Consider the following 27,357-nt stretch of genomic DNA (forward strand, 5'->3'; position numbering starts at 1 on the left):
ACTCCAAACAGTCACTTGGCGAACATTTGCAAGCGATGTGTGTCTGGATCTGTGCCCACAGTGGAAACCTGAAATCAGAGTCTGCGACAGATATTAAATATAACTGTCCTGCTGATCACTCTCGCCTCTGCAGAAACATCTGCAAAACTCTGCCGATATGTTAACCGGCGTATCGCGGGAGAACGATATGCAAGCTGTAGGAGGCCATTCAGAGCAAGTGTTAATAAATAACTTTTTAAAAACCGCGTGCAAAAAAAAAAAAAAAAAAAGCGGGTGCTTTTAATGGAAGGATGGCTGCAGCACGCCTATAACGCCGCTACCTTCCCTGCCCATAAATGCACGTGCACGTCCATACACACGTGCGTATAAACACGCACGCATACCGGGACGCAGCGGGACTCCGCGCACATTTAATTATTCCCCGCCTGGCCTTTGCCACAGCCCCGTGGCTGTTCAAGGTTAAGGCGCTGCCGCTGCCGCCGCTGTCACGGCTCCAGCCCCGCCCCGGACTCGAAGAAACAAAGTCAAGCGCTTCGGGCCAACTTCGGCCATTTCCGTGAGGTTCTGACTTCCGCCGCTCTCCTTCGGTTGCATAAGAGTGAGCGAGCGTGACGCGCGGCCGACGAGCGTTCGAGCAGGGCGGGAGGGGGAGACGAAACAAAAAAACAAAACCACCTCCACAGTGTCCTCGCAGCACCTTCTTTCCCCAAGCACGTGACGGTGCCGGGAGGGCGGGGGAGAGTGAAAAGGGGCGGGGCCAACGTGTGCCTGTGACTTCACCCGCCCGCTGTTCTAGAGCCCCGCCTACAAAAAAGAGGGGAGGGGGAGAAAGAGAGAGATGTGTGCGTGAGGGGAAGAGGAGAAGGATGTGTGGCGGCACGTGCTTCTCTCTCTCTCTCATTGTCAATTCAGAGCGAGACCGGGAGGCGGGGCGAGCGGGCTTCCGGGCGAGGGAGAACTTTTATCCCTTTTGTGAGCGCGCGCGCGCGCACTTGACGCGTCGTGAGAGTTCCATGCCTTCTTGTTTCCTGCCGACGGTTCCGCTCCCCACACACACACATACATCCCGCCCCTCCTGTCGCCTCCGCCCGCCCTTCACTTCCTCCTCTTTAGGGCGCATGCTCGGCGATGTACCTTACGTGACTGTCCCTCTCCGCCGCGCGCCCTTGCCGTTTGTCCGTTCTCGAGGGAGGGAGGGGTATCGGCCGCGCGCCCAATGTTGGAGCCTAACGCACGCGCACGCGCGCTCCTTCCCCCTCTCCCTCTGGATACGGGAGCCTAGCACGCGCGCTGTTGTTATTGGTGCTGCCGACTGACTGGCTGGCTGCTGGCTGGCTGGGCTGGCGGCGGCGGCGGCTGTTGGTTGGGGCTGGCGGGGTGGGGGGAGGAGGCGGCGAGGGAGGAGGAGGAGGAGAGCAGGGCGGCTCAGTCAGTCAAGTCAGTCAGCCAGCCAGCCAGCCAGCCGGGCGAGAGAGTGAGCGAGCGAGCGAGTTCTTTAAAGATGGCCGGGGCGGCGGCGGCTACGGCGACAACGGCAGCAACAACAACAACAACGGCGGCGACGACCCCCGTGTACTGCGTGTGCCGGGAGCCTTACGATGTGAGCCGCTTCATGATCGAGTGCGACATATGCAAGGACTGGTTCCATGGCAGGTAAAACACGCGAGGGGGCAGCGAGGAGGAGGGGGGCCGGGTCTCCTCACGGGTCTCCTCACGGGAAAACAACAACAAAACAGTGAACTGTGTGAGGGGGGGGTCCATTATTCAGAGGAGGGGGGGAACCCTGAGGGCCGTGAGGGAAGGGGGCGGCCGGGGGGCGAAACAAACAGAAGGACAATGAGGCGGGGAGAGAGAGAGGCGGTGTGTGCGCGTCGCGATGCGTGTCTGCGGGAGAGCTGTGTGAACGGGGCTTTTCGGCGTACCAGGAAGCGGCGTCGGGCAGCCGCCGGCGCTCCTCGGTTCCCTTCTCTCTCTCCCCCCACCCCCTTCTCCAAACAGTGTTATATAAGGGACTCCTTGGCCGAGCTTGAGGGGCTCTTCTGAGGAGTTTGGCGGGACGAGAGGTGCCCGGAAAGTTGAGTTGCTTTTATTATCATTCGCATTGTTCGAAGCGCGTCGCGGCTGAGGTGCCTTTTTGTGTGCGTGTGCGTCTTTTTATGCGTGTTCATCTCGCCGTCCCGTCCGCTTCCTGGGCTCGTGCTTCCCCCGGCCAGAGAGTTGCGTGCGCCTCGCGGACGCTTTTCTGACGTTGCGCTCGCGTGTGTGTCCGGGTTGGTGTTTCACCCCTTCCTTCTTTTTCCCTTTGCACAGGGAGGTTGGGTCAGTTATGTTGGGAAAGTGCGAGCTCCGAAGAGGAGGCCACGCCGGCGCCGCGGCACTAGCTGCAGCCTCCCCTCGGCTGCGAAGGGAGGAGGTGGGGTGGCTGGGTGGGTATCCATGGGCATTTAAACAAAGGAGCAAGTTTCGGGGCTGCCGCGGCGGCGCGAGTGGCTCTCTTTCGGCCGCCCTTTGATCTCCCAGCTGGCCGGAGGCTGGATGGCGGCTGAAGTTCGGAGGAAGGGGCATCGATCTGGGGGAATATTTGTCCGAGCTTCTGCTGCTGCTGCGGCTGCGGAGGGGAAGTGCGCTTTGATTGACAACAGGACATTTAAATACCCCCCATTTAACAAAAACAGAGTCACGATGGAGCTGGCGAGACAGCCTCATCTCCCTCTGCTGGCTTCCGAAGGGAAGCTAATTTAAAGGGACATGGTTCATGCTTCAGATCGTGCCCGGATCAGAGAGACATATACTCCCTCTCTGGTTTGTTTGGGTTTTTTTAATCTCTCTTGTTTTAAAGGAGACAGATAACACAGAGAGAAGGTCTGTAACTGTCCTCGAGGGTCGAGCCGCACGCGCGGTGATTATTGCGAATACATTGTTCACATTTAGAAGCTAGGCTGGCTCGCCGTCTACAAAGTGCACCTGCCTGCCATTGCAGGTGCACATGTGGTTCTGTATTCGTCTCTGAATAGATTCCGTGTGTTGCGTGACAGTGGGGCTATTATAGATTTAAGTGTTTTACGGAGGAGCCTGACAATATCCTGGTGCATTGCTGCAGATGTAAGCATCGGTGTTTTAATTCAGAAAACTGCAAAACCAAAAAAGGAAATAAGCTTCTATTGTTGCTAAATTTCTGTGAGTATATTGAACAAAGGTTTTTTTTTTCCTGAATTACTTCCAAATTCCTAAGCCTACAGCAGTGAAATAGTTATGTAATCAGTCTTTTGGTTGTGTTAAAGAGAACATTGCTGGAATAGTCTGTAGAAGTCCTATTAAACAGTAGGAGAATTTGAACTGATATTTGAAGTTGTGATTTTAAAAAAACCCTTTGAAATCTGTTCCAAAATATTGATCCATGCTTTTAAAAGTTAGGTGAGCTTAAAGTGGCAAGAAGGCAGGGGAATGGGTTGGGCAGTAGCAAACTAATGCATTAGGACAGAAAAAATGGGTTTGATAAGGTGGATGTAGAAGTGTACTGTATGGTAGCATTCTAATTTCTTTTATTTATAAGTGTGCAACCAGCTAAAAGTTATTCCTAAGAAAATGCTTTCTTGTGGAAAAGAGGGAAAACAAAGATCTAGTCTCTAATGTTTATCTAGGTAAGTCCCATTGAACTCTGTGACTTACTTCTGAGTAGGTATTCATAGGATTGTGCTGTCAAATAATTTTGCTTCTGCATATGGCTTGGCTCCTGAAATCCAAATTACTTGGCAACTGAACTATAAACAGATTTGCTATTGCTATAGTGCCCGGCAGTATCCCACAAGGAAGATAATAAACAAAACACCATAATTTTGCTAAATACAGACTGTCATAGATACATTATTGCTGGCTGTTTGATCCTTTTCCTGATAATTTATCTTAATTTTTAAAATAACCCCCTGAATTGTCACTTCTGCAGTGCAATACTTTAAAGTTTACTCTGAAGTAACTCCAGTTGGGGCTTATTTACAAGAGTGTTTAGCATTGTGGCCTGTTTCTGGCCTCAAGATCTGTCTCCTAATTTACAGTTCAGAAAATGTTAGTCTATGTGTAGTTGAATTATATGTTCAGTTGCTATTTTCTTAATACTTTTTTTCTAATTTGAAAGGAGCTGGAGTATTTCATTTTGCTTTGGATGTTAGGGTTCAAATGTTTTGTACTTGAGAGAGCTGGACACCTCAGCTTGTTTGCTTATGTTGTTGGATCAGTGAATATGTTTTAAAGCATTGGCTCTAGTGGTTCTTACAAGATCCTGGACTGTTTTGAATCTTTTGTATGAGTTGTCCACTTGCATGGACCCTTTGTTTTCTGTCTTTTATAATGCAATACATCCAATAGAGATCAGAAGGCATCTTACAATCCTTAGCCTTTCTTAGGAGCTTCCTGTGAGTGGAATTTTAAATTCTTCTTGAAATCATATGTACTGTATTCTTTAGAATACCACTTTGCATGTATGGAATTTACATTAGGTTTGGCGCTTTCACATGATTTCTTTTAAAATCTGAGGTTTGATTTCTACTTGTAGCCATGCCCTATAGCAGGGACGGTTAACTCCTGAGACTGCAATCTACTCACAGAATAAACTGGCAGGTTGGCGGTTCAGGTCGAAGCTGTTGAGTGAGCTTTTTTTAGGGAGGAAAGTGCCTTTTTTAGGGGTTCAGGTCAAAGTTGTTGACTTGGGGGGGAGGAATGTCCCTTTTTTAGGGGTTCATGGCAAAGTTGTTGAGCTATTTTAGGGAGAAAGGGGGAAAGTCGCTCACCATAAGATTGCTAAGGAAACAATCAACATCACTATTATAACTCAGTCTGTCATTCTGGAGATTGTGCAACAATTGAGGGTGGGCCGAGGGGGCAGGGCCGGATTTTACCACCACTAAGGAAAGGGAGCCAAAAACCTCCCGGGGATATGCCAGTAGATAGCGATCAACCTATTGGACATCCCTGCCCTATAGAATTTTAGCTGGTTGCACAAACCAGATGAATTGCCACTGAGTGACTTGTCCTATAGTTAGTTCTTTAAAGAGTTAACTGTAGTCATCTCCAGTTCCTGAATCTAAATCTGTTTTTAAACTTTAACACGTTAATTATCTCTTTGAATGCCAGGTTAAGGACAGTACCTTTTATATAACTTGGCTATACAGTGGTACCTCGGGTTAAGTACTTAATTCGTTCCGGAGGTCCGTTCTTAACCTGAAACTGTTCTTAACCTGAAGCACCACTTTAGCTAATGGGGCCTCCTGCTGCCGCTGCGCCGCCAGAGCACGATTTCTGTTCTCATCCTGAAGCAAAGTTCTTAACCTGAAGCACTATTTCTGGGTTAGCAGAGTCTGTAACCTGAAGCGTATGTAACCCGAGGTACCACTGTAATACTTTTGCCCCATACAATACTTTTTTTACAAGCCAGAGGAGAATTAGACTTGTTTTAAATGTGACACTGGTAAATAACAATAACTTAAATATGCACTATTCTATATACCAGCTGGTGTATAGAACGCGGGTGGCACTGTGGGTTAAACCACAGAGCCTAGGACTTGCTGATCAGAAGGTCGGCGGTTCGAATCCCAGCGACGGGGTGAGCTCCCGTTGCTCAGTCCCTGCTCCTGCCAACCTAGCAGTTTGAAAGTATGTCAAAGTCCAAGTAGATAAATAGGTACCGCTCCGGCGGGAAGGTAAACGGTGTTTCCATGCGCTGCTCTGGTTCTCCAGAAGCGGCTTAGTCATGCTAGCCACATGACCTGGAAGCTGTATATCTCGGCCAATAAAGCGAGATGAGCGCCGCAACCCCAGAGTCGGTCACAACTTTACCTAATGGTCAAGGGTCCCTTTACCTTTACCTTAATGGCTAGAACCTGTGGCTCAAGCGGATACCATAGCAGCATGCTAAAGGGAATGCTGTGGTCATAGTCTATCTTGATTTCAGTAAGGTTTCTGACAAAGTCTGACAGTATTCTTGCAGAGAAGCTGGTAAAATTTGGGCTGGATCAGGTAACTGCTTCAGTGACCAAACACATAAAGTGCTCACTGGTGGTTCCTCATCATCCTGGAGAAAAATGACAAGTGTGGTTCCACAGGGTTCTGTCATGGGCCCTTTTTTCAACAGTTTTATAAACGACTTGGATGCAAGAATTGAGGGGATGCTCATAAAATTTGCAGATGGCACCAAGTTGGGAGGAGTACCTAATGCTGCAGAAGACAGAATTAGGATCAAGATTGGAGAACTGGGCCCAAGCTTACAAAATGAATTTCAGTAGGGACAAATAAAAGGTTCTGCACTTAAGCAGGAAGAACCAGCTGCACAAATATAGGGTGTGGGATCACTTGGCTTGCCAGTAGTTTGTAGGGATCTGACCAGGATTTAATGAGGATGAGCAGGGGTTAAATCCTGCTGCTTTGGCCAGCAAGAGAAGTGGCACATGTGGCTAAACTGAGCAGGATTTAACTACTGCATGAGCCAATATTGCTTAGTTTAGCTGCTGGGAACAGGCACACAGGTCAGTGCAGAATTAAATCCCAACCTTCCCATTGGCCAACAACTGACATCATCAGCCCATCAGAGTGATATAAGCTGATTGGTCAGTGGGCATGTTTTTGGACTTTATAGGCCAGACTGGACCCTCTAAAGGGCCAGTATTGGCCCACAGGCCACTATAAGACAAACAGCAGGTTTTTCTCTCTCTAATGGTCTAGTCCAGTGTTTTTCAACCTTTTTTGGGCAAAGGCACACTTGTTTCATGAAAAAAATCACGAGGCACTCCACCATTAGAAAATGTTAAAAAATTTAACTCTGTGCCTATATTGACTATATATAAAGTAATTCTCTTGAATAGGAATCAAATAAACACAAAGAAAGTATTTTATAATTACTTTATTATGAAATAGTAAGTAAACAGAAATATGAAACATTATAAAATACTTTATTCAGTGCGCAACCTGGAATAGGCATGGCACAAGTGATGGAATAGGCATGGCACAGGTGATGGTACAGGCATGGCACAGGTGATGGAATAGGCATGGCACAGATGGTATAGGCATGGCACAGATGGTATAGGCATGGCACAGATGGTATAGGCATGAGGAGGAGGAGGAGGACTGACAGGAGGACTCACTTACCGGGCTGCTGCTGCTGCACAGGGCTGGACTCACTCGTCTCTCTTCCAAGACCCGACCGTGACCGACTGGTTCCAGATGACCTCCTCACCTCACGCTGCACCTGCGGCCTGGTCTGGATCCGGATGCGGTCTCTCTGCAGTGCTGACTCCCTCCGAGTTCTGGTCTCCGTCCGTCTCCGTCCGTCTCCTCCTGCTCCGGTCCTCCTGGTGACTCGAGTCGCGACATCTTCTTCTCTCCGCTGCTGCGCACACTGTGCTCGGGCGGGAAGGAAGTCGGAAGATGATGTCCTACTGTGATAGGTCCAGGCTGGAGTTTGGACCAATCACAGCCCGGACATCAGAAAAGTGGAGGGTGTCCCCCTGAGGAGCGCCAATCGGCGCCCCTGCTGGCAGACGGTGGGGTCAGCCCCCCCCCCCATACCCAGGACACAGTCCGGCGCCCGCCTAGTGGGCGAAAATTTGAATTGTTTTTTTTTTAATCTTTCGAATTTTTCAATTTTTCCCACAGCACACCAGGCAACAGTGGTTGAAAAACACTAGTCTAGTCACTGTCTTCTCAATACTGTGACAGTTTTAGTTTTTCCCCTTTAAATAATTTTGAAATTTTCCATTTGTGTCAGAACACTGATAAAATCATGTAGCAGTTACTGGTTTTGTTACTGGCAAGAAAAGAGAAATATGTTTCTTTCATTCTTTAGCGTGGTCACATTGGTTATTCCCTACCCTGTACTGGCTAAGAGGCAGCACTGGTAAAAATGACAGGCAGAGTCACTTGATTAATGAAAAGGCTCCGGCTGACTCTGGTCTGCAGGGCTTGTTTGTAGATTGGTGGCTGCAAGGCTAATTTATGCAGTCTTGCTATTTGGACCCAATTTTGCATGCCAGCTCTTTGGGAACATGTGTCCATGTATATCCATTCACATCTGCACATGTGTACAGTCAACTGCTGCTCCATGTATATCTAACTGCACATGCGGTGGTAGAAAAATACATGCGTCTACACTGAGGACACTGAGCAGTTTTTCTATCTCTCCTGGGTTCATATCTTCCAGTTGTGCAGTAGGTCAATAGCATAACATTTTGGCTAACCCTAGTGCTTGAAACAGATACTTGTATTTACCTGCTTGTCTGGTAGGTCAGGTAAGTGACAAGGAATTCCATACTGATGAATGAGTGGCCCAGCAGAAAAGGAATGACTCTCTCAACCTTTCTCCACCAATCAACTTGGTTTTCGTTCTGGCCATTGAGGAAGGGAAACACATTCATTCTCTGCTGGCCTGCTTGGTAAAAAGCATTTTAAAAAACTAGTCACTATTAGTAGTCCTCGGTTCTATGCTGTCATGGAAAATAGGGTTCCACTCCTCTGTAATGAATGTGGAAATACAGGCTACTAGCCTCTTAGCAGACTAGTAAAAAAAGTAGGCTAGTAATTCTTGTAGGCCTATTTACAAGGCGATCATGTCACTTTGCGACAGTTTTATGTAAAAAGTTTCCAAGGAATAAATAATTAAATGCAGTTTCATTAGCAAAGTGTTATGTCGGTTAAGGATTAAGCCTTATCAGTTTTGCAACTACATCATTTGCATATTACTCTGAAGTAAGTTTCACTAAGTATGAAGGTGTTTACTTCCAAGTAAGTGTGCTTAGTATTGCAGCCTTAGAAGCTAATTTTGAACAGTATGGATATCCTAGGCCAGATTCACAGAGATAGAAGTGTAATGACAGTTCCATTTCTAATTATGTACATTAGCATTGTGTTGATTGTCATGTTGTTGATTGTTGTCCAGTACATCCACATCAGTACTGGAAACAATGTTTAAATGTCAAGAGAAGGTAGCAAATACTCTGAATTTTTAATAAACACTGGTTCTCTTTCTGCCATATTAAAACCAAGTTTACTTATGTTCTGTAAATAAATAGGACTGAATCCAGAGTAAAGGGTACCAATGCAGTTTCAGTTTAAATGTGCAAGTGCAGTAGAGCAAGTAAGGCATAGTATTTTAAAAGATTACCTGGAAATAAGTTACGGTCTTGTAGTCTTGGATAATAGATCTGTGCTTGCATATTTGCATTTCACATTTGCCTTTAACTGATGTGAGTTTCAGTTCTGTATCTTGCCAAGTGGGGGGAAAATACTTGCCTTGTGTATGTTAAGCAACATGAAGTGGCTGTTACATAATTACAACTCTGGATAGTTGAATTGGTAGGGGGAGCTATGTTTATTATTGAAACTTGCTATATTATTAAAACATGTGAGCAGTGTTTCTGTGGCAGTAAAGCAGGATTATTTTAAACTATAAGGCACTCTTAATTTCCAACCTTCCCATCGTTTTAACGGTATTTAATGTATTGTTTAAAATATGCTTATGGAGTGTTATATTTGAGAAATTCAGCTTTGGTTTTTGATTGCAGAAAATATTTGATAGTACTAATGCAAAAGAAAAAAATATAGCCTAAATGTTCAGCATGATACAGTGAGGGGGGAAAGTATTTGATCCCCTGCTAAATTTGCCCATTTGCCCTCTGACAAAGAAATGACCAGTCCATAATTTTAATGGTAGGTTTATTATAGCTGTGAGAGACAGAATAACAACAGGAAAACCTCCAGAAACCCAGAAGACAAAAGTCAGAGATTGATGTGCATTATAATGAGTGAAATAACTATTTGATACCCTGTAAACCAGCCAGATGTCAGGCTACCTGGTATCTTCACTGTATGTAACGAGCTGAGATTAGAAGCACCTGCTGTAAGGGAGAGGTCTTACCTGTAATCCCAGCTCATTACAGTACCTGTATAAAAGACACCTGTCGACAGAAGCAATCAATCCAGCAGATTCCAAAGTAGTCACCATGACCAAGACCAAAGAGCTGTCCAAGGATGTCAGGGGCAAGATTGTAGACCTGCACAAGGCTGGACTGGGCTACAAGACTATTGCCAAGCAGCTTGACAATGACCCAAAACACACGGCCAAGGCAACAAAGGAGTGGCTTAAGAAGAAGCACATTAAGGTCTTGGAGTGGCCTAGCCTGCCTCCAGATCTTTATCCCATCAAAAATCTGTGGAGGGAGCTGAAGGTTTGAGTAGCTACACATCAGCCTCAAAATCTTACTGACTTGGAGAGGATCTGCAAAGAGGAGTGGGACAAAATACCTCCTGAGATATGTGCAAACCTGGTGGCAGCCTACAAGAAACATCTGACCTGTGTAATTGCCAACAAGGGTTTTGCTACCAAGTACTAAGTCATCTTTTGCAAAGGAATCAAATACTTATTTCGCTCATTATAATGCACATCAATCTCTGACTTTCGTCTTCTGGGTTTCTGGGGGTTTCCCTGTTGTTATTCTGTCTCTCACAACTACAATATACCTACCATTAAAATTATGGAATGGTCATTTCTTCGTCAGAGGGCAAATGGGCAAATTTAGCAGGGGATCAAGTACTTTCCCTCCTCACTGTAGCATCTTGTAAAAGTGCTTTGTAGAGAGTGTTACAGAAATATATATTGGTATAAATAAATCCCTGTGTAGCACTGATTTGTTTAATACAGTGCTTGTTTCAAAAGTGAATTAGTTCTCCTCAAATTCATGTTGTCCAAAAAGGAGATAGTTCGGTTAAAGTTCACACTTTTACAAACTGTCTTTTAAATACCTAGCCATGCACCTGCATACCATGATTTTGGCACTATATAAAGAAGCCTCTGGTTTTCTCTTCCTTCTGCATTGTCATTCCCTCCTGGCCTCCATGGTTTGTGGCAAAACATAGGTTCCCCTTCCTTTCAAATCAGCAAGCCATGCTTTGGAGCAGGAAGTTGGAGAGAAAAAATGCAGTATGCATGGGGGGAAGGGAGCCCAACTGTGGCTCATTCTATGATGATTTATTTAGTGCAGGGGTCGGCAAGGTTTACCTCGCCTGGGCTGGTTCACTCCTGCGGAGATCCGTCTGTGGGCTGGATCGCACACATGCATGAGCGCACTGCGTCTGTGTCTGCGCAGACGCAATTTCTGGCAACATGGAAGTGAGTCCCTGCGCCACGTTGCACTGGTTTAGCGCAGTGTGCGGGGACTCGCCAAGTGGGTGGCTCGGTTTGGGGGCGGCTCGTGGGCTAGTTAAACGACCCTCATGGGCCACTTGTGGCCCATGGGCCTTAGGTTGCTGACCCCTGGTTTAGCACCAAACCATGATTTGGTATTACATTTTGATGAAACCAGAATGTGGAGGCAAGAGATGCAGATCTCCAAATGAATGATCATGGCCCAATGCAGTATCTTTGGCTCACATTCGCTGTATGTAGGAGATATATATTCCCTTTGTTATGCATTACATTTCTCCTCTAGGGGACAAATATAAGCACAACTACTGCTGCAAAATAAAATTTCTTAGTGTAGCCTGCAGCATCTCATGTAACTCTTGAAAGTGTGCCTTCATTTCTTGGCAAAACTAGAGCAGCTACATCACTCTTCTGACAGTTTAGTACTGTCCAGGCTGATTCTTGAGGTTGGTAGTGTTACATCGTACAGGTGACCACCATAGGTGTTGCGTGATGTAGTTACATACAGTGAAATGTCAGCAGGACTAAATCCTTGGTGGCATGGTATGACTGAGTGGCATTTTCCAACCCTTCCCTTCTATATTCACATATAGCACATTTTTTATTAACATGGTCTAGTGGCAGTCATTCTTTTATTGAATTATTTTTGTTGAATTAACATTGGATCATGATATGGAAGTGTTAGAATCCTTTTTTGAGCATTTGTGGTCAACATAGCCTGGCAGAAATCTGTTGTCTAAATCTGGCAGCGTATTGTGCAGTTTAGATAAAATCTTATTTGGGGTATGTGTGACTAGCATGGAAATTGTTTCCAATTACCAAGTTAAGCAGACCCACATGTATACTCAATTTTTTCAGAAACTTTAATATGCTGAATGCAAAAATATTGAAAATGTAGTTAAGCATTTTTATATAAAATTGTTTTAATTGTTAGATCGGTTTAAGATTTTACAGGAAATGATTAATAAATGGAATGAAAATAAATAACGGTAGTGAAAACTATGGTTTAATTAGTAAAGTGTGTTGTAATTGCAGATAAACTGCCCATGTGTGCGTGTTGATGGCGGTCATAGGAAATGTAGATGTGACAAAAGACATTGATCTCTTGCTCCCACCATTTCCTATAATAAGCCCAAACGGTCATGTATCTCAAGTACCGTATTTTTCGTCCCATAGGACGCTCCATCCCATAGGACACACCTAGTTTTTTGGGGGGGAAATAAAGGAAAAATTTTTTTCCTTGATTCCCCCCCCAAAAAAATCAGGTCGGGGAAACCGAACCAGGTCGAGGAACAGCGGGATGGCGGCGCTGCGCCTCCTTGCTGTACCCCGAGCTTGTGGGGCTGGCCGATGTCTGTCCAGCGCGTGGGGCGCTCTGCTTCAGGGCGCGCCGGGCGGCAGGCTGCTATCCGCAGCTTGGGGAGTCCTGTGGGGAACTCCTAGGCTGCGGATGTGTTCCCGAAGCGCCAAGCGCTCTGCTTTCAGCGCGCCCGGCGCTCCGGGAAGCAGGCTGCTATCCGCAGCCTAGACAGCCCTGCGGGAACTCCCGCAGGGCTGCCTAAGCTGCGGATGTGTTCCTGAAGCCTGGAGAGCGAGAGGGGTCGGTGCGCACCGACCCCTCTCGCTCTCCAGGCTTCAGCGAAAGCCTGCATTTGCCCCATAGGACGCACCCAGATTTCCCCTTCATTTTTGGAGGGGGAAAAGTGCGTCCTATAGGGCGAAAAATACGGTATCTCCTGCCAAGTATTTAAAGCCCAGGATGTCTACCTGGAAAATGAGACATACATGAGCTACAGGCCACTCCCTCCAAGGATTGGGGAGAGAGCTTTTAAAAACTGGGCTGTCATTGCAGCTTTGTTCCTCCCACCATGGGGGGGCGGCAGGCCAGATCTTCCTATGCACTGCTCAGAGAAGCTGGCCACAAGCTCTGCTAACTTGCAACTAGACGGACAGCATTAGTAAGTAGGATAGAAGTAATCAGAATTTGGGATCATCGGGCTACTTTTGCTTTGATTATTTTTATTGGATCTTACAGAAGTTTCACAATCAAACTAGTGGAGTCTTTGTGGGTTTTCCAGTCTCAGGATTCAGGAATCATCATATGCCTAGATCATTTTGGGTTTTATGGTACTATTGGAGATCTAAGACCAAAGAGTTGGTAAAGTTAGGAATCTGCTCTATTCTCAGGGAGGCGCTGAGGACTGGAGCACTGGCTTTACGTTCTGCATAAATTGCTAGGAATTGGCTGGAGGTGCCAGGGTCTAGGATCCCCAAGTCTCATTGTTAATTGGACATACCTTGTTTTCTCTTTTTCTGGGGCTGTAAGTTACCTTCAAAAGTGGATGGTGCCAGAAACTACTGGATAGAAATGCACTGCAGAGCTGTCAGATGGGCAGTACTGAAAAGGCTTTTCTGAACCTCCTCCCTTATCTACAGTATTTACTGTGAACCCAATTTTGTGGCACAAAGTCTGTTTAAGAGGCAGACATTGCTGGAATTTGCAGTATTAGGACTTGCTCTCGAGTTCGAGGCTTATCAGTTATTTTACAGTTACTGCTTTATTGCCATGGCCTACAGGCCTCCGTTGAGAACTAGCTCTGTTTTAGACCAAATGTAGTTTCCAGAGCACCTGGTGGGCGACCACATGAAGGACTCAACTTGAAAGAGACCACTAGAATCCAGAAATCAGCACCCCCCTGCAATAATCAGTTTAACAGATTTTATATTTGATCTGCATAGAAAACATAGGTGTAATGGAAATCATTTTAATGGTGTCCTGTGTGGTTCCTTGTTGGTTTTCTAATTTGCAGAGACTGCAAGCTAGGAAATTACAACACACTATTTAGACTTCACAGAGTTGGCTGGTATCACTGATTATGTTAAAGTGTCTTCATTTATAATTTCGAATATTTTCTGACTACTTATATTATTGCCCTTATTGTTACTTAATATGCCTCATAGAATCCTCTAATCTATGCAGCAGTAATGAAATGCGTTACATATAAAACATGTCTTACAATCCTAGGATGTGTATATATTGTTGACCAGCATTTAGATTATATTTCAAAACAAAATTTTGAAAATAGTTTTTAATATAGAAAACTAGTATGAATAATTACCAATTGTTATGTAGGTTAAATCCGTTCATATTTAAAATGTGAGGATCTGTTGAAAAATTGAGGAAAATGCTGTCCTGCCCCCCCCCTAAAATAAATCTTAAGTATAAAGGACTTGAGCTTGTGATATACTTGGGCTATGTTCATGAGATTAGTCAGCATTAGACATCTAGAATACTTTTAGCTGCTCCCTACCAGAACTTTTGATGAAATGAATGAATAAGAAGTTTTATTTGCTTTATTTATTGATAAACGACAAATTCCAGTGTGATAACTGAGTGAGGGTTTTTGTTTTGTTTTGTTTTTGCAGCAAAAACAAGTTATTGTGGTATTTTAAAGACTAAAATAGATTTATTATGGGTGTAATTCTCATGATCATTTGGCCCCATTGCTACTTTTTATTTTATTTTGCACTACCACACATGTGTGAAACTAAGGAGTTAATGCTTCATGCATCAGAAGTGAGGCTAGTTCTCTAAAGCTCATGCCCCAATATTTTTTTTACTTTTTAACGTGCCACAGCGCTCTTTTGGTTCTCTTTGATAAACTAACATTTATATATACCAAGGCTCCATTTGAGAGAGCTTTTACGCACTTGTAGCTGGAATATTATAGTAACTTCTAGCTTAGAATTCCCCGTCTGTGAAAATACTGATGTACAAATTGAAAATTAGATTGCATCAAAACTTTTTGCATAGTAGTTTGATAGATTTAATTAAATTAAATTAAAATATAATTTATCATACTAATATATTTTAGGCACTTCTTGATTTAATCTGAATGCCTCAATGCTTACATTTCAAGAGGTTAAAATTTATTGTATTTGTCCTGGCTTTTAAAGTTTTTTATTTTATTTTAAATCAGTCAGGCTGAGAAAAATCTCTTTATCACAGGCTGTATGCCTACAAACGCAGTGAACCTCTGAAACTACAACCTGGCTTGAAGCAAGCTCTGTTACCTGGTATGTTGCATGGTTGCGGTAACTGTTCCATGCTTACTGCTCCTTGCATTGTCCTTATGGTCAAAGTAGATGTTTTGTATCAGTGTTAGCACAGCTTGTGCATCTCCCCATCAGGGGACATTAAACAGTGAGGTGAAACTGGAAACATGAGGCATAAGTCAGAATAAATTGAAACTAACTCATTTGAGTACATTAATATCAGTTATGACTGCTGACAGCAAAATATGCCAAATGAATGTTTCATTATTTAGAAAATTCGTGTCTTCAGGTCTGCCTCATACTGGTACCAGTGGTTCTAAATAGATAGTGCTAGTTTTCCAGGTCATGAATGCTTTGAATGGAATTAATATTTAATCTCCATTAGTCTGGCATTAAGTAAAGTAGGCCTTTAAATTGGTGATTCTTGCGGAAAATGTTGAGTTCATTCTTGTTCAGCCGGGTATAATGCTGATGTTGCCACTAAAGCAAAAAGCTTCTACATGAAATCACTTCTACATTATTTTTAAAAGGCAACTAGAGTAAGAAAGTGTTATGAATTTTTAATACATTGTGGTATAAAATCTATTTATTTTCATCTAAAGCTGTTGGGTGACATACTGCAAGGAGGTTGCTAAGCTCACTTCATATACTTCATTCTTTTTACATGTTTTATTCACTTGTAAGGCTGTATAGAGAAGTGGGGAATGGAAAGGATGTCATTCTGTGAACAAAAAATATATATCAAAGATTGGGACTGCTTCTGGCCTAGGTTGGTCATAAGCACAACACTTAATTTATATACAGAACTGTATTCTTCAGTTTATTAATGAATGTTTATGTATTTCTGGTGAAGCACCTTGCTCTCTCCACCACTGTCAGGGGCTTAACCCTCTTTCCTCATGGAATCTGAACCTCTAAAGCAGGGGCAGGGAACCTGTGGTCCTCCAGATTATGCCGAAGTACAGCTTCCATCATCCCTGACCTCTGGTAATGCTGGCTGGGGTTAATGAGAGTTGGAGTGAAATAATGCACAGGTTTCCCACCCCTCCTAAAAGGTAGTAGAAAATATGCTGGTACAGTGGTACCTCAGGTTAAGTACTTAATTCGTTCTGGAGGTCCGTTCTTAACCTGAAACTGTTCTTAACCTGAAGCACCACATTAGCTAATGGGGCCTCCCACTGCCGCCATGCCACCAGAGCACAATTTCTGTTCTCATCCTGAAGCAAAGTTCTTCAGGTTAAGAAGCACTATTTCTGGGTTAGCGGAGTCTGTAACCTGAAACGTATGTAACCTGAAGCGTATGTAACCTGAGGTACCACTGTAGTTGGGTTAGAGAGAGGGTTGTATAAGGGAAGAAGGTGTAAAAAAGCAGTGTGGTGGAAGGAAAGTGAACATATGTTGCTGGTTTTTGTTACTACAGTGGAACCTCGGATGTTGAATGTCTGTTGACGCATGTTTTGGCTTTCAAATGCTGAAAACCCAGAAGTAACTGCTTCGGTTTTCGAACGATTTTTGGAAGCTGAATGTGCCTCACGGCTTCCTTTTTGAGTTTCCCTATTGTATTGAGGCTTCCACTTTCAGCTTTCAAATGTTTAGGAAGCCGAACGGTCTTCTGGAATGGATTACGCTCGAAAACCGAGGTTCCATTGTATATACCATACCTTTGACAGAGACAGAAAGTAAGTGATCGTTAGTTGTTTTATAAGTGTTGCTAACTATATTTCATTCTTTCTGCCCTTGTGAAATGATCACATCAACCCATTTGTGGTGGTTTGCAGCAGAAAGTAGAAAGGATGTAACTCCTGCAGTAGTGAGTTTCCAGGCAAAAGGTAGTAAGAGCACTTCTGTGCTTTTACTGGGAAGTAGTTTTAGTAATTTCCATACAACACCTCCTAAGCTGAAAAGAACTTGGAATCCTCTCCAAGTGTAATGATTCCTTCCTTTCATTGCCACCAACTGATTAGCCAATTGGTGTTCTGTTGTTGCCAAGCCAGGAAGAAGGCACTTTACCCTTTCCTTTTCTTCAGGCACAAGGCCTGCTTGTGGCAGTCGCCTGTGCTATTTGGTACAGGGAGGAGGGTTTCTATCTTGTGCTAGCCTTCCACTTTGAGAAGAGTATACTTTATCTAAAGGAGGATAAACTGGGGAGGGTGGGCAGAGAGAAGTACTAATGTGCTTAATTAATTTGGTTAAGATAATATTGCTAATTAGCATAAGGAAAGCATACAATAGTGTGTGATATGTCTTCAGTTAATTGGCACTATCCAGTCACACTATTTGCTTCTTAGTTACAGAAGTCTGAAGCTTTTTTTTAACACACACACTCTCTCTCTCCCCCTCTCTCTCAATAGTTCCTTCTGTTTTAAAACTTGGCTTAATATACTCTTGCTTTGACCTCTAGTAATACTTACTGTCAACATAAAAACATAAAGAGCTAAGGAAGAAAGAAAGGCAATGTTTGTTTGCAGTTTTACAATCTAATGGAAAAACAGCTTGCTATGGAATACAATATACCTGTTTAATGGTGGTGTTCAGATTTGTTGAATAACGGGCTGCATTTTCTGCAATATTATCAAATAAAACTTTGCCACATGATTCTGTTATCTGGTCCTTATGATAATTTACCTACCTCTCAATTTATGCCCTTACACTTTGATAAGTGAAAGATTTACGAGTTCTCTACAGTTTACTGACTATATAATTAAATTATAGGCATACAGGTCACTTGCAATTTACATCTGGTTCGCCAGAAGTGGCTTAGTTATGCTGGCCACATGACCCAGAAGCTGTCTGTGGACAAACGCCGGCTCCCTCGGCCTATAGAGCGAGATGAGCACGCAACCCCAGAGTCGTCCGCGACTGGACCTAACGGTCAGGTGTACCTTTACATTGTGGGGATGGTGTGTATTCACAAAACCGCATATAGTTGAGCCCCCCCCCCCAACAATCCTTACCTTCTGGAGGTAGCATGTGATACAGGTCTTAACCCACAAGCAAGGTAGAAAAGGTTTTGACTCTCTGCCTTGCTTACTGGGTTCTGGGAGGCTCAAGAGGGAACAAGCTCAAGTTCTTTATTTAGTAGATGTATACCTTGTCCACCAGACTTTAGCCCCGCCGAAAGTCTAACAATAACATGCAGCACCACATAAAATAACATGGTTTGCTCTGTTTCATAATTGGATTTCATCTGTCACTTGCCTGCAGCCATTCCTTAAGGCTGCAGCAGAGAAGACAAGACAAGGGATACAGGGTGCCTCCACTTGTGCAGCTGAGGCAGCAACTTTTGGTGTTTCCTTTCCTTGAACTTTTGCACCCCAGCTGGTGATGAGAAGAACTTGTAACTTGTCTTAAGGTTATATATGTAACTTCTGATAATTTTCCTTAAAAGGTGCAGTTGCAACTTAAGAGTTCCTGAAGATTTTTTTTCTTCTTCTTTTAGTTGTGTCAGAGTAGAAGAGCACCATGCTGTTGACATTGATCTGTACCACTGTCCCAATTGTGCAGTTCTTCATGGACCCTCCTTGAGTAAGTAATGATTTATAAGCAGTGATGCATGTTGTTGTTTTTTTTTTAATAATAATTTAAACCTCACCTTTCAGTTCTTAAAAAGGCCCTTTTGGGGGCTTGCATGTATGAAAAACAGATATAAAAGCAAAGCCATTAATTACACATGGCAGAAAGAAGCTTAGAATAGGCCAAATACCTGGTGAAATAAAGAGTGCCCAAAAACTGTAAGAGGAGGCCAACTGAGGAGAGAGTTCCCTAAGGAGGAAGTTCCACATCTTTAGGTGCCATGGCCACCTAAAGATTATTCCCCATGTCCCATGTAACCGTACTTCTGAAGCTCAACAGGGCATGGAACTATGTGTAAGATAACATGTGCAGTTTTGTGTGGGTGGAGATGGTACTGCAGAAATCCTGGTAGCAAATCATTTAGGTCTTTTATATATAACTACTGTATATAAGCAAACCAACAGCCAGTGCAGATTAAACAAAACTGGAGTAATATCGTCGTACCTTGGATCTCAAATGCCTTGCAACTCGAACATTTTGGCTCCCAAACACAGCAAACCCGGAAGTGAGTTTTGCGAATATTCTTTGGAACTCGAACGTCTGACATTGCTTTCGCGGCTTCCAGTTGAGTGCAGGAAGCTCCTGCAGCCATTCGGAAGCTGCGCCTTGGTTGTCGAACATTTTTGGAAGTCGAATGGACTTCCAGAATGGATTCTATTCGACAACCAAGGTACAACTGTATGCTAAAAAAATAAAAATAATTTTCAGCCATTCTGATTGCATTTTGTATTGGGAGCAATATGAGTTCTTTTCAAGGGTATTGTAGAATGCATTGCAGTCCAGATATAACAAAGGGAGGTGTGACAGTGGCCATATTTGTTTTATTGAGAAAAGACTGCTGGCATAGCAGCCTGACCTGTGCAAATAAACTGCATTACATGGGTTAGCCATGATGCAGCATTCCATACGCACCAGTATTCTTACACCTTTTAGCTCCAAACTGTGGTTTGCAACTATGCTTAAGAATTTTGCAAACTGTGATTTGAGTTACCTGCAGTTTGTGAAAGTTGACATAATGCTGCATCATGGTCAGCTCAGAACATGAAAGGGAAGTGGAGGAGTATGTGAGCATGTGGGGTCCTTCTGATCTCCTGTGTTGGCAAAGCTGGTTTCTTGACTTGGAAACATTCATCATAGATCATAGAATCATGGAGTTGGAAGGGACCACTTGGGTTCAACCCCCTGAAATGCAGGATTTTTTTGCTCAAGGTGGGGCTCAAACCCACGACACTGAGATGAAGTCTTGTGCTCTACCAACTCAACATGTGTTTCTATAGAAACAGAAGAAGCATCTTTTTAGTCTGATGTTCACAGATTACATATAATACATTCTTATTCTAAACAAATAATGAGTTTACTGTCCCCAGCAATAGCTCACACAGTGAAACCCTTTCATCATCTGGTTCTAGAATGCCAAGTGCACTCTTAAAATGTGCAGTACTAGATCATGTTTTCTTTACTGTCTGTTCAGAATGAGCTATAGCTCTAAATGGTGAGCTTTCATTCAGGAGAGTTTTACTTACTAGATCTTAGCAATGCTATCCATTTCAGAATTTCCCAAAGGTTTGGTGGTTTTTTGCTTTTTACACATTCTGTAAAATGTGTCTGATCAGTAGCCCTCAGAATACCATCATTTCCAGTATGAAATTAACTATGCTATTCCTTGCTGAATCTTGATTGGAGTATCAGTTAAGCTCCCAGCCTCTTGGCCTGTTGCTCCAAATCTTCCTGTTGAGCTTGGTGTCCCTTTCAAGGCCCTGAAATAGGTTCCAGAATGCTGGAGCCATTTAGCAGATGGCTGTTAAGATTTGGTGCTCTCTAGCATGCACATATAGGGCCTATTGTGGTTGTTAGGAAACAGTCACACCCAACAAAGAACAGAGGATTCCTTTACCATGCAAGAAGGCCAAGCAGACCAGTCAGCAGATCACTGGACTTTCTATGGCACTGTGTTAAAGGGTGATTGCCAGGCCAATCTGATTGTACCTGACGAAGGTACAGGGTGAAACACTCTGTTCAGGACTGAAAGTCCTGGCCTGCTTTGTGACTGTATTGTGATAAGAAATAGATCCATCCTGAATAAATAGATCATCCTGATTTCACATATCTTGATCTGCCCAAATAGCTGTAGTTGTGTAGTATCCTAAGAATCTTAATTTAGTTTTTGTCACTAATGGTAAAGCAAAAGAATCTGTTCGCTGCTTTCAAATATCATTGAGGAATTGCATTTGGAAAGCTGCAGGGAAGCTTCTAAGACAGGCAGATGTGCTTAAGTCACCTTCTGGCCTTCCTTCTCAATCTGGGAAAGTTGAGGAGTCGGGTGGGTGTGCCTAGGAGCCCCTCTCCAGTTTAAGCCTCAAATAATTCCCTTTGAGAAGTTAACAGTTGGAAGATGAAACTGAAATTAATGCTTCATGGACTTTTATCTATGATTTATTCCTGAATATTATTTGAACCCCCATTAAACATTAAGCAATGTTTAACATTGCTTCTCAGGGTAGGTTACAATGTTTATCTGTTTGAAAATGTGTTTTCTTAAGTGTCCTTTAGAAGGTACAGTATAAAATTCATAGCTCGGGCTAATAATTTTAGGATAATTGCTTATAATATATTATACCACCTTGAACTTACAGATAAATGAGATGTTTGCCTTTCTGAAAGTTATTGCAAAGGTACACTGGACTCTAATAGATTTCTTCTTTTAATCTTTTCATATGTGTGATACTGTTGAATTGCGATTTTGTTTTTATTTCTCTTATTGAAGCTAACCTAATATTTGTTAGAATAAGTATTGAAAACTTTGACCACAGTAATCTTTACCTTTAAAAAAAATGCAATTTATAACTACTGGCAAGTAATACTAGCCTGTTAATCCACATACCAATTTGTTCTATAGAGAAGTTCAGTTACATCAGAGGCTTTGTCTTGTGTCTTTTGTAGTGCAGCTGCCCACCTTAATAACTGTCAGATAACATTGGCTGCTTTCCAAAGTGGTCACTGAGCTTGAAGAAACAGGTGTGTACACATGGAAAGAATGATATGCATCATTCCGCACAGAAATATGCACACCCAAGGCACACACGAAACGACTGCCACATGGAAGTCTCCCTTAAGTGGTTGCCTATGGCAGCTGCCTTGCTACAGCAAGCTGTTTTCATGTATAATACAGGCTACTACAAAGCTCTTAATATTTGCTATACAGAAAATGTACCAAGTCTTTGTGATGAGCTGCCACATAAAATGGTTTGGAGTATGAAGCCAGTTTTTGTTTTTGTTTTTTTAAAAAGAGCCATTGAAAGTGGTTTCTGTGTATCGGCCATCCTGTGTGCACTGAACCTTCTCTAGACTGTGATCCAGGCAAAGCATAAACTTTGTTGCCAGGCCCATATGACTTTGCATCCCTTTTAATCATGAAGTAGGACACAAGCTGTTTGACTACTGTGCAGTTTGGCTTGTGGTGTACGCCTCAAATTTCTGCGTGACATGTTTTCCAACTTAAGTTTCAGATTTCATACTACTTCTGAGTAGTAAACTGCAACTTGCAGTTGTATTGAGAGAGATGGATGACAGTCAAGCATATATTGTAGTAATGCCCTTCTGCTCCTTTGATTAGTTGGAGTAATACAATCCATTGGTTTTGAAACAATGAAAGCTTAATGAGTTCAGAATGCCCAGATGAAATTACAAATACTCTGTCAGCGGCTCAATGTGGAGAATTAAATTTATTTTTTTATTTTAAAAAAACCCATAAAGAACAGTAGCTTCAGTGGACACAAGATTTCATAAATAACAATTAGTAGTAAACTCTTTCAGATGTTCAAAATAATACATGCTTTGAAGCATGTTCATCTAGGCATGGTTGGAACCCCCCCCCCCCCCCAATACCTTTCAGACCTTCCTACGCAACATGGAAAGGTTGGGCTGGAGTGGTGTGCCTGTAGCATGCTTCACACATTATTTTTGAATGCTTGAAGTGTGCTGTCATGGTTGACAGTTGGAAGGTGAAAGATAGGAATAAGATACTAGGTGGAATTCGGTGTTGCACTCTTCCATTCGTTCCACCTGTGCATGCATTTCAACTTACCAAATAGAACAACCCTCCTCTCCTCCCACAATGTGCTATTCTGAGGGTTCTTCTGACCTTCCACTTGAACCAATTTTGGGGGGTTCAGATGGAAGAGGAGGGAAAGCTCTCTTATGCAAGTGGAAGCCCTTGCATAGGTCTTCCATTGACAGAGCTGGTTTAGTGAATTCTGTCCCCTGAGTGTAATGCTTGAATTAAGAATGGCTAGGGAAATGATATAAATTCTAAGTTTAGGGATTTTAATCAACATCTTTCTTTTACGGATATATCCACCACCTAAAATAATTAAATCAGTATACCTTTTTAGTGTGAGAGAGAATTTAAATAAGAAGCTTGCCCCAGATGGAAAATTGTGAACCCCATATAAACCATGCTGAGATCCTAGAGTAAAGAAGGGACTGCAAATTGGCTACTCCTGCTCTACAAGCATTTATAACAATGTGGTACTCTCCAGATGTTGTTGGACTACAGCTCCCATCAGCTCCAGGAATGATGAGAATTGTAGTGCAAGGGCTACTTTGGTTCTCCCTTTTGAGAGTACAGTATGGCCTGGTTCCAGGCATGTTTTTCTGAAATGGAGAACAAACCCTGAACAAGCACCTCTCTTCTAGCACTGCTCCCTTCAGTACTTTGTTTCTTGCTTGTATTAAGCCAGAGTTTCTCTTCTGTCTCAACCATGGCTTTATGGCAGTTTACAGACCAGAAATATAAGCTAGGAGTCACAAGCCAGAAATGATGCAGCAAGAGGGGGAGGGAATACTCTGCCCAATGTTTGTTCCTGTTACTATTAAACTATGGTTTATGAAGCCTGGAACTATTATCCAGCTGTAACTTTAAGAAAATGTTACGAATTGTAATATTTGGCTCGTAATAGATTTTTCATGCAAATGAGTTCTATTGCTTCAGTTCTGAGTGTAAATGTAGTCTAGACTTTATATTAGTTTCTTTAATGATGCCATCACCCAGCTCATTTATAAATGGTTTTTTTGTTGTTTTTTTCAATTCAGGGCAGAGGATGATTTATTCACTAATTAATAGCAGGCAGCTTGTCAGAAACTGTCTGAGATCCAGTTTGGTGATGTGATACTTGGACTTGGAGACCTGGGGTCAAATCTTTGATTAGTTGTGAAGCTTCTCTAGGGTTAATCCACACTATTTAAAGCATATGGCTTCCCCTAAAGGATCTTGTGAACTGTAACTTGTTAAGAGTGCTGAGAACTGTAGCTTTTGGAGAAAGCAAGTACTTCAGTTGTATGATGTGCATATGTGACCTTGGACCCAACCATGCATGTTTAAGCATATCTTTCCTTATGGGATTTTTAAAAGAGAAAACTGGATAGTTCTCTTAAATGTCTTGAGGAAAGGGCCAGGTACAAATGTGGTAGTTGCAATTAATTTTAGAAGATAATGTTTTAATCCTTACTATCTAGTGAAGAAGAGAAGGAACTGGCACAGACATGACTATACAGAATTTGATGATGGTTCCAAGCCAGTACAAGCTGGAACAAGAACATTTGTTAAACAGCTACGTGCTCGCTCTTTCCCAAGGTAAGATAAGTTGCATTAGAGCATATATAAGAGCAGGTGCAGAAAGTCTTGTCATTTTTTCTAGCTCCTTCAAACAACAGTTTTGTCTTCAAGCCATAAACTTTTAACACACTAAAAATAATGGGCAGCTGAATGTCTTTTTGGCTAAGACATCTAATGGTGATGGTGATATTAATTACTATTACTATTATTCATACAATTTGAAGTATTTATAATTAAAATTATTATTATTACATTTATTTATATCCTACCCTTTTCTCTGAAGGGACTCAGTATTTATAACCTGCCCTTCATTGAATGCTTTCAATCCCAGAATGGGGAACAATCAAATAAAGTAATAAAAATATGCAAAAAAGTAGTATACAAGAATTATTTAGTTTTCAAATGTTAAAAAGTATTGTTGTTTTTTGTAGTGCTGATGACATCATTTTGAAAATGCATGGCAGCCAGTTGACACAAAGATACCTGGAGAAGCATGGGTTTGATGTTCCCATTATGGTTCCTAAATTAGATGGCCTAGGTCTCAGGCTTCCTCCCTCTACTTTCTCTGTTCTGGATGTGGAACGATACGTAGGTATGGTCTGTTATGAAGAACAGGGTAAAAACATGTGCAGTAATTAAAATGGTAATAAAACCACGTTTACTGTAATTAGAAGTGGGGCTACCTAAACTGATGTATGCAGTCACTAATGGAGTTTAGCCTTTGTCACTCTGCTCTCTGAATGTGGTATGCAGAATACTAACATGTCAACTCTTAGTCAGTGCAATGCAAGCAACTTTGTGGACAATTTGTGTGTAGCTTTAGGGCCCCTTCAAATTAGAACAAAAAAGCGAAAGCAGCCTTTTGGAAGGATGAATATTCGCACCTGGAAGTTTAGACATTACATTTCTTTGCTTGCATCTTTACTGTGATAAGGTTTGAGAACATTCAGTTTAAGTTGAGTTCTCTACACTTTACAATTTCAAAAGATGAAAGCTTTTAAATGTGTGATCCAGTGTTGTGCAAGCAGGTTTCTCTTTGCTTCTGTCTTGCTTCCTTCAAATTGTTCCAGAGGGATTCCCTGTTGTCAGGAGCAGGTTTGGGGGGATTCAGATAGGAAATGAGAGCCCCCTTGTGTAATGAGGCCCATTCTGCTCATGCACAGACAGCATTAGATGACACCCTCTATATTTAGACTACTCATCAGATTTAGTGAGATTACTCCAACAGTAAAAGTGTGATATCTACATTGTCACTATCTCTGAAATTGTAGTTCCAGGTTGCTGGTAAGACTGATCACTTTGTTGGGTAGTAAGGGATAACCTTCAGGTTTCTATGAATGTCCTCAGTGCTGCACAGTTATTCATTTTACCTTAAGAGAGCATTACAATATAATAAAGTATTTCTTGTTCTATATAACTTAATTGTTGCTTATTTTTTAGATCATTAACTACTCCTTTTTAAGAACACTAGAAATGTTATAGAAAGTAATATTTTGCCAAAATCCCGAGATGTGACTTTCAGTGATGTTTATAGGTGATCCTTGTTTATGTAGAGACTTAATGTTTTCTTTTTTACAGGTGGTGATAAAGTGATAGATGTTATTGATGTGGCAAGACAAGCAGACAGTAAAATGAAGCTCCATAATTATGTTAAGTATTTCACAAATCCTGACAGACCAAAAGTATTAAATGTGATCAGCCTTGAATTTTCAGACACAAAGTGAGTATATGGTTTTTACACATTTGTTTTGAAATCCTATATCAGGAAGTGGATTACAATATATTTCCCTGGCTTCCTAAAGGCTTGCTCTAATTAAGTAGAAAAATCAGTCTTGGAGGCTGGCATTTGACAATATGGAGATTGGCAAATGAAAGTAAATATAATTGGCCTGCTTCTCATGTCATATTCAACCATACTTTACAATTACAGTGGTACCTCTGGTTACATACTCTTCAGGTTACATACGCTTCAGGTTACAGACTCCACTAACCCAGAAATAGTGCTTCAGGTTAAGAACTTTGTTTCAGGATGAGAACAGAAATCGTGCTCCAGTGGTGCAGCGGCAGCGGGAGGCCCCATTAGCTAATGTGGTGCTTCAGGTTAAGAACAGTTTCAGGTTAAGAATAGACCTCTAGAACGAATTAAGTACTTAACCCGAGGTACCACTGTATGGTTGAATGTAAACTAGCAGCATAAAGGTCCATCTTGCTTAAAATTCCCCAGGGTCCTACTGCTTCTGCTATGCTGCAGGTGAAGCAAGCCCAAGTCTGGCTCCTTGTGTCATCCAAACCTGTAGTTTGGAGGAAATGAGCAATGGGTTTAGTTGACACAACAAGTAAGATTTGGGCTTGTTTAATCTGTGCAATGGTAGCAGTGTATTGGGAACTTTTTTAAAAAAAAAATTTTTTTACTTTTATACCTTACAAAAAGAAAAAGGAAAAAAGAAGAAAGACAAGAAGAAAAAAGGAAGAGGGAAAAAAAGCAAAAGAGAAAACAATACAATACAATATATAAACAATACAGAATGCGGACACATTAACCAAACAAAAACAAAAACAATTCAAAAAAACACACATCGTATCATCTCAGTATCCTCTCTTTCATTCCCTTGTTTCATCGACCTCCTCTCACCTCCCTTTTTGTATTCCATTTCTATTGTTTCAGCAAGTCCTTTCCAGATTTCTCTATTTTCTGTCATATAATTATCTTAACATATTTTAACCTTATTTTCCATTAATACTATAATACTTATTTATACTTAATTACTTAAGATATTTCTACTAAAGCCATATAATTCACTTCCAACATTTTTCTAACACTCATTAATTTTACATTATTTCCATATATAGGTTTTAAACTTTTTTCCAATATCTTTCCACCGTCTCTTCTCCCTGGTCTCGGGTTCTGCCAGTCATTTCCATCAATTCCGAA

At 42.3% G+C, this 27,357-nt stretch overlaps 1 protein-coding gene across 3 annotated transcripts in view; it reads left to right on the forward strand.

Annotated features, from left to right (window-relative positions):
* The first annotated feature begins 1,389 nt into the window (after positions 1-1,389).
* Positions 1,390-27,357, forward strand: part of KDM7A (lysine demethylase 7A) — a 50,921-nt gene continuing 24,953 nt past the window's right edge. The window contains exons 1-5 of one of the 3 annotated variants that reach the window (XM_081024119.1): positions 1,390-1,653; positions 18,678-18,763; positions 24,326-24,443; positions 24,857-25,017; positions 26,004-26,145. In XM_081024119.1, the coding sequence (XP_080880245.1) occupies positions 1,502-1,653; positions 18,678-18,763; positions 24,326-24,443; positions 24,857-25,017; positions 26,004-26,145 (659 nt within the window). In that variant the 5' untranslated portion in view covers positions 1,390-1,501. The remainder of the gene's footprint in view (positions 1,654-18,677; positions 18,764-24,325; positions 24,444-24,856; positions 25,018-26,003; positions 26,146-27,357) is intronic. The other 2 variants (XM_081024117.1, XM_081024118.1) reach the window with 2 other exon arrangements.

Source organism: Podarcis pityusensis (assembly GCF_964106645.2).
Source record: "Podarcis pityusensis genome assembly, chromosome: 10".
NCBI lineage: Eukaryota > Metazoa > Chordata > Lepidosauria > Squamata > Lacertidae > Podarcis > Podarcis pityusensis.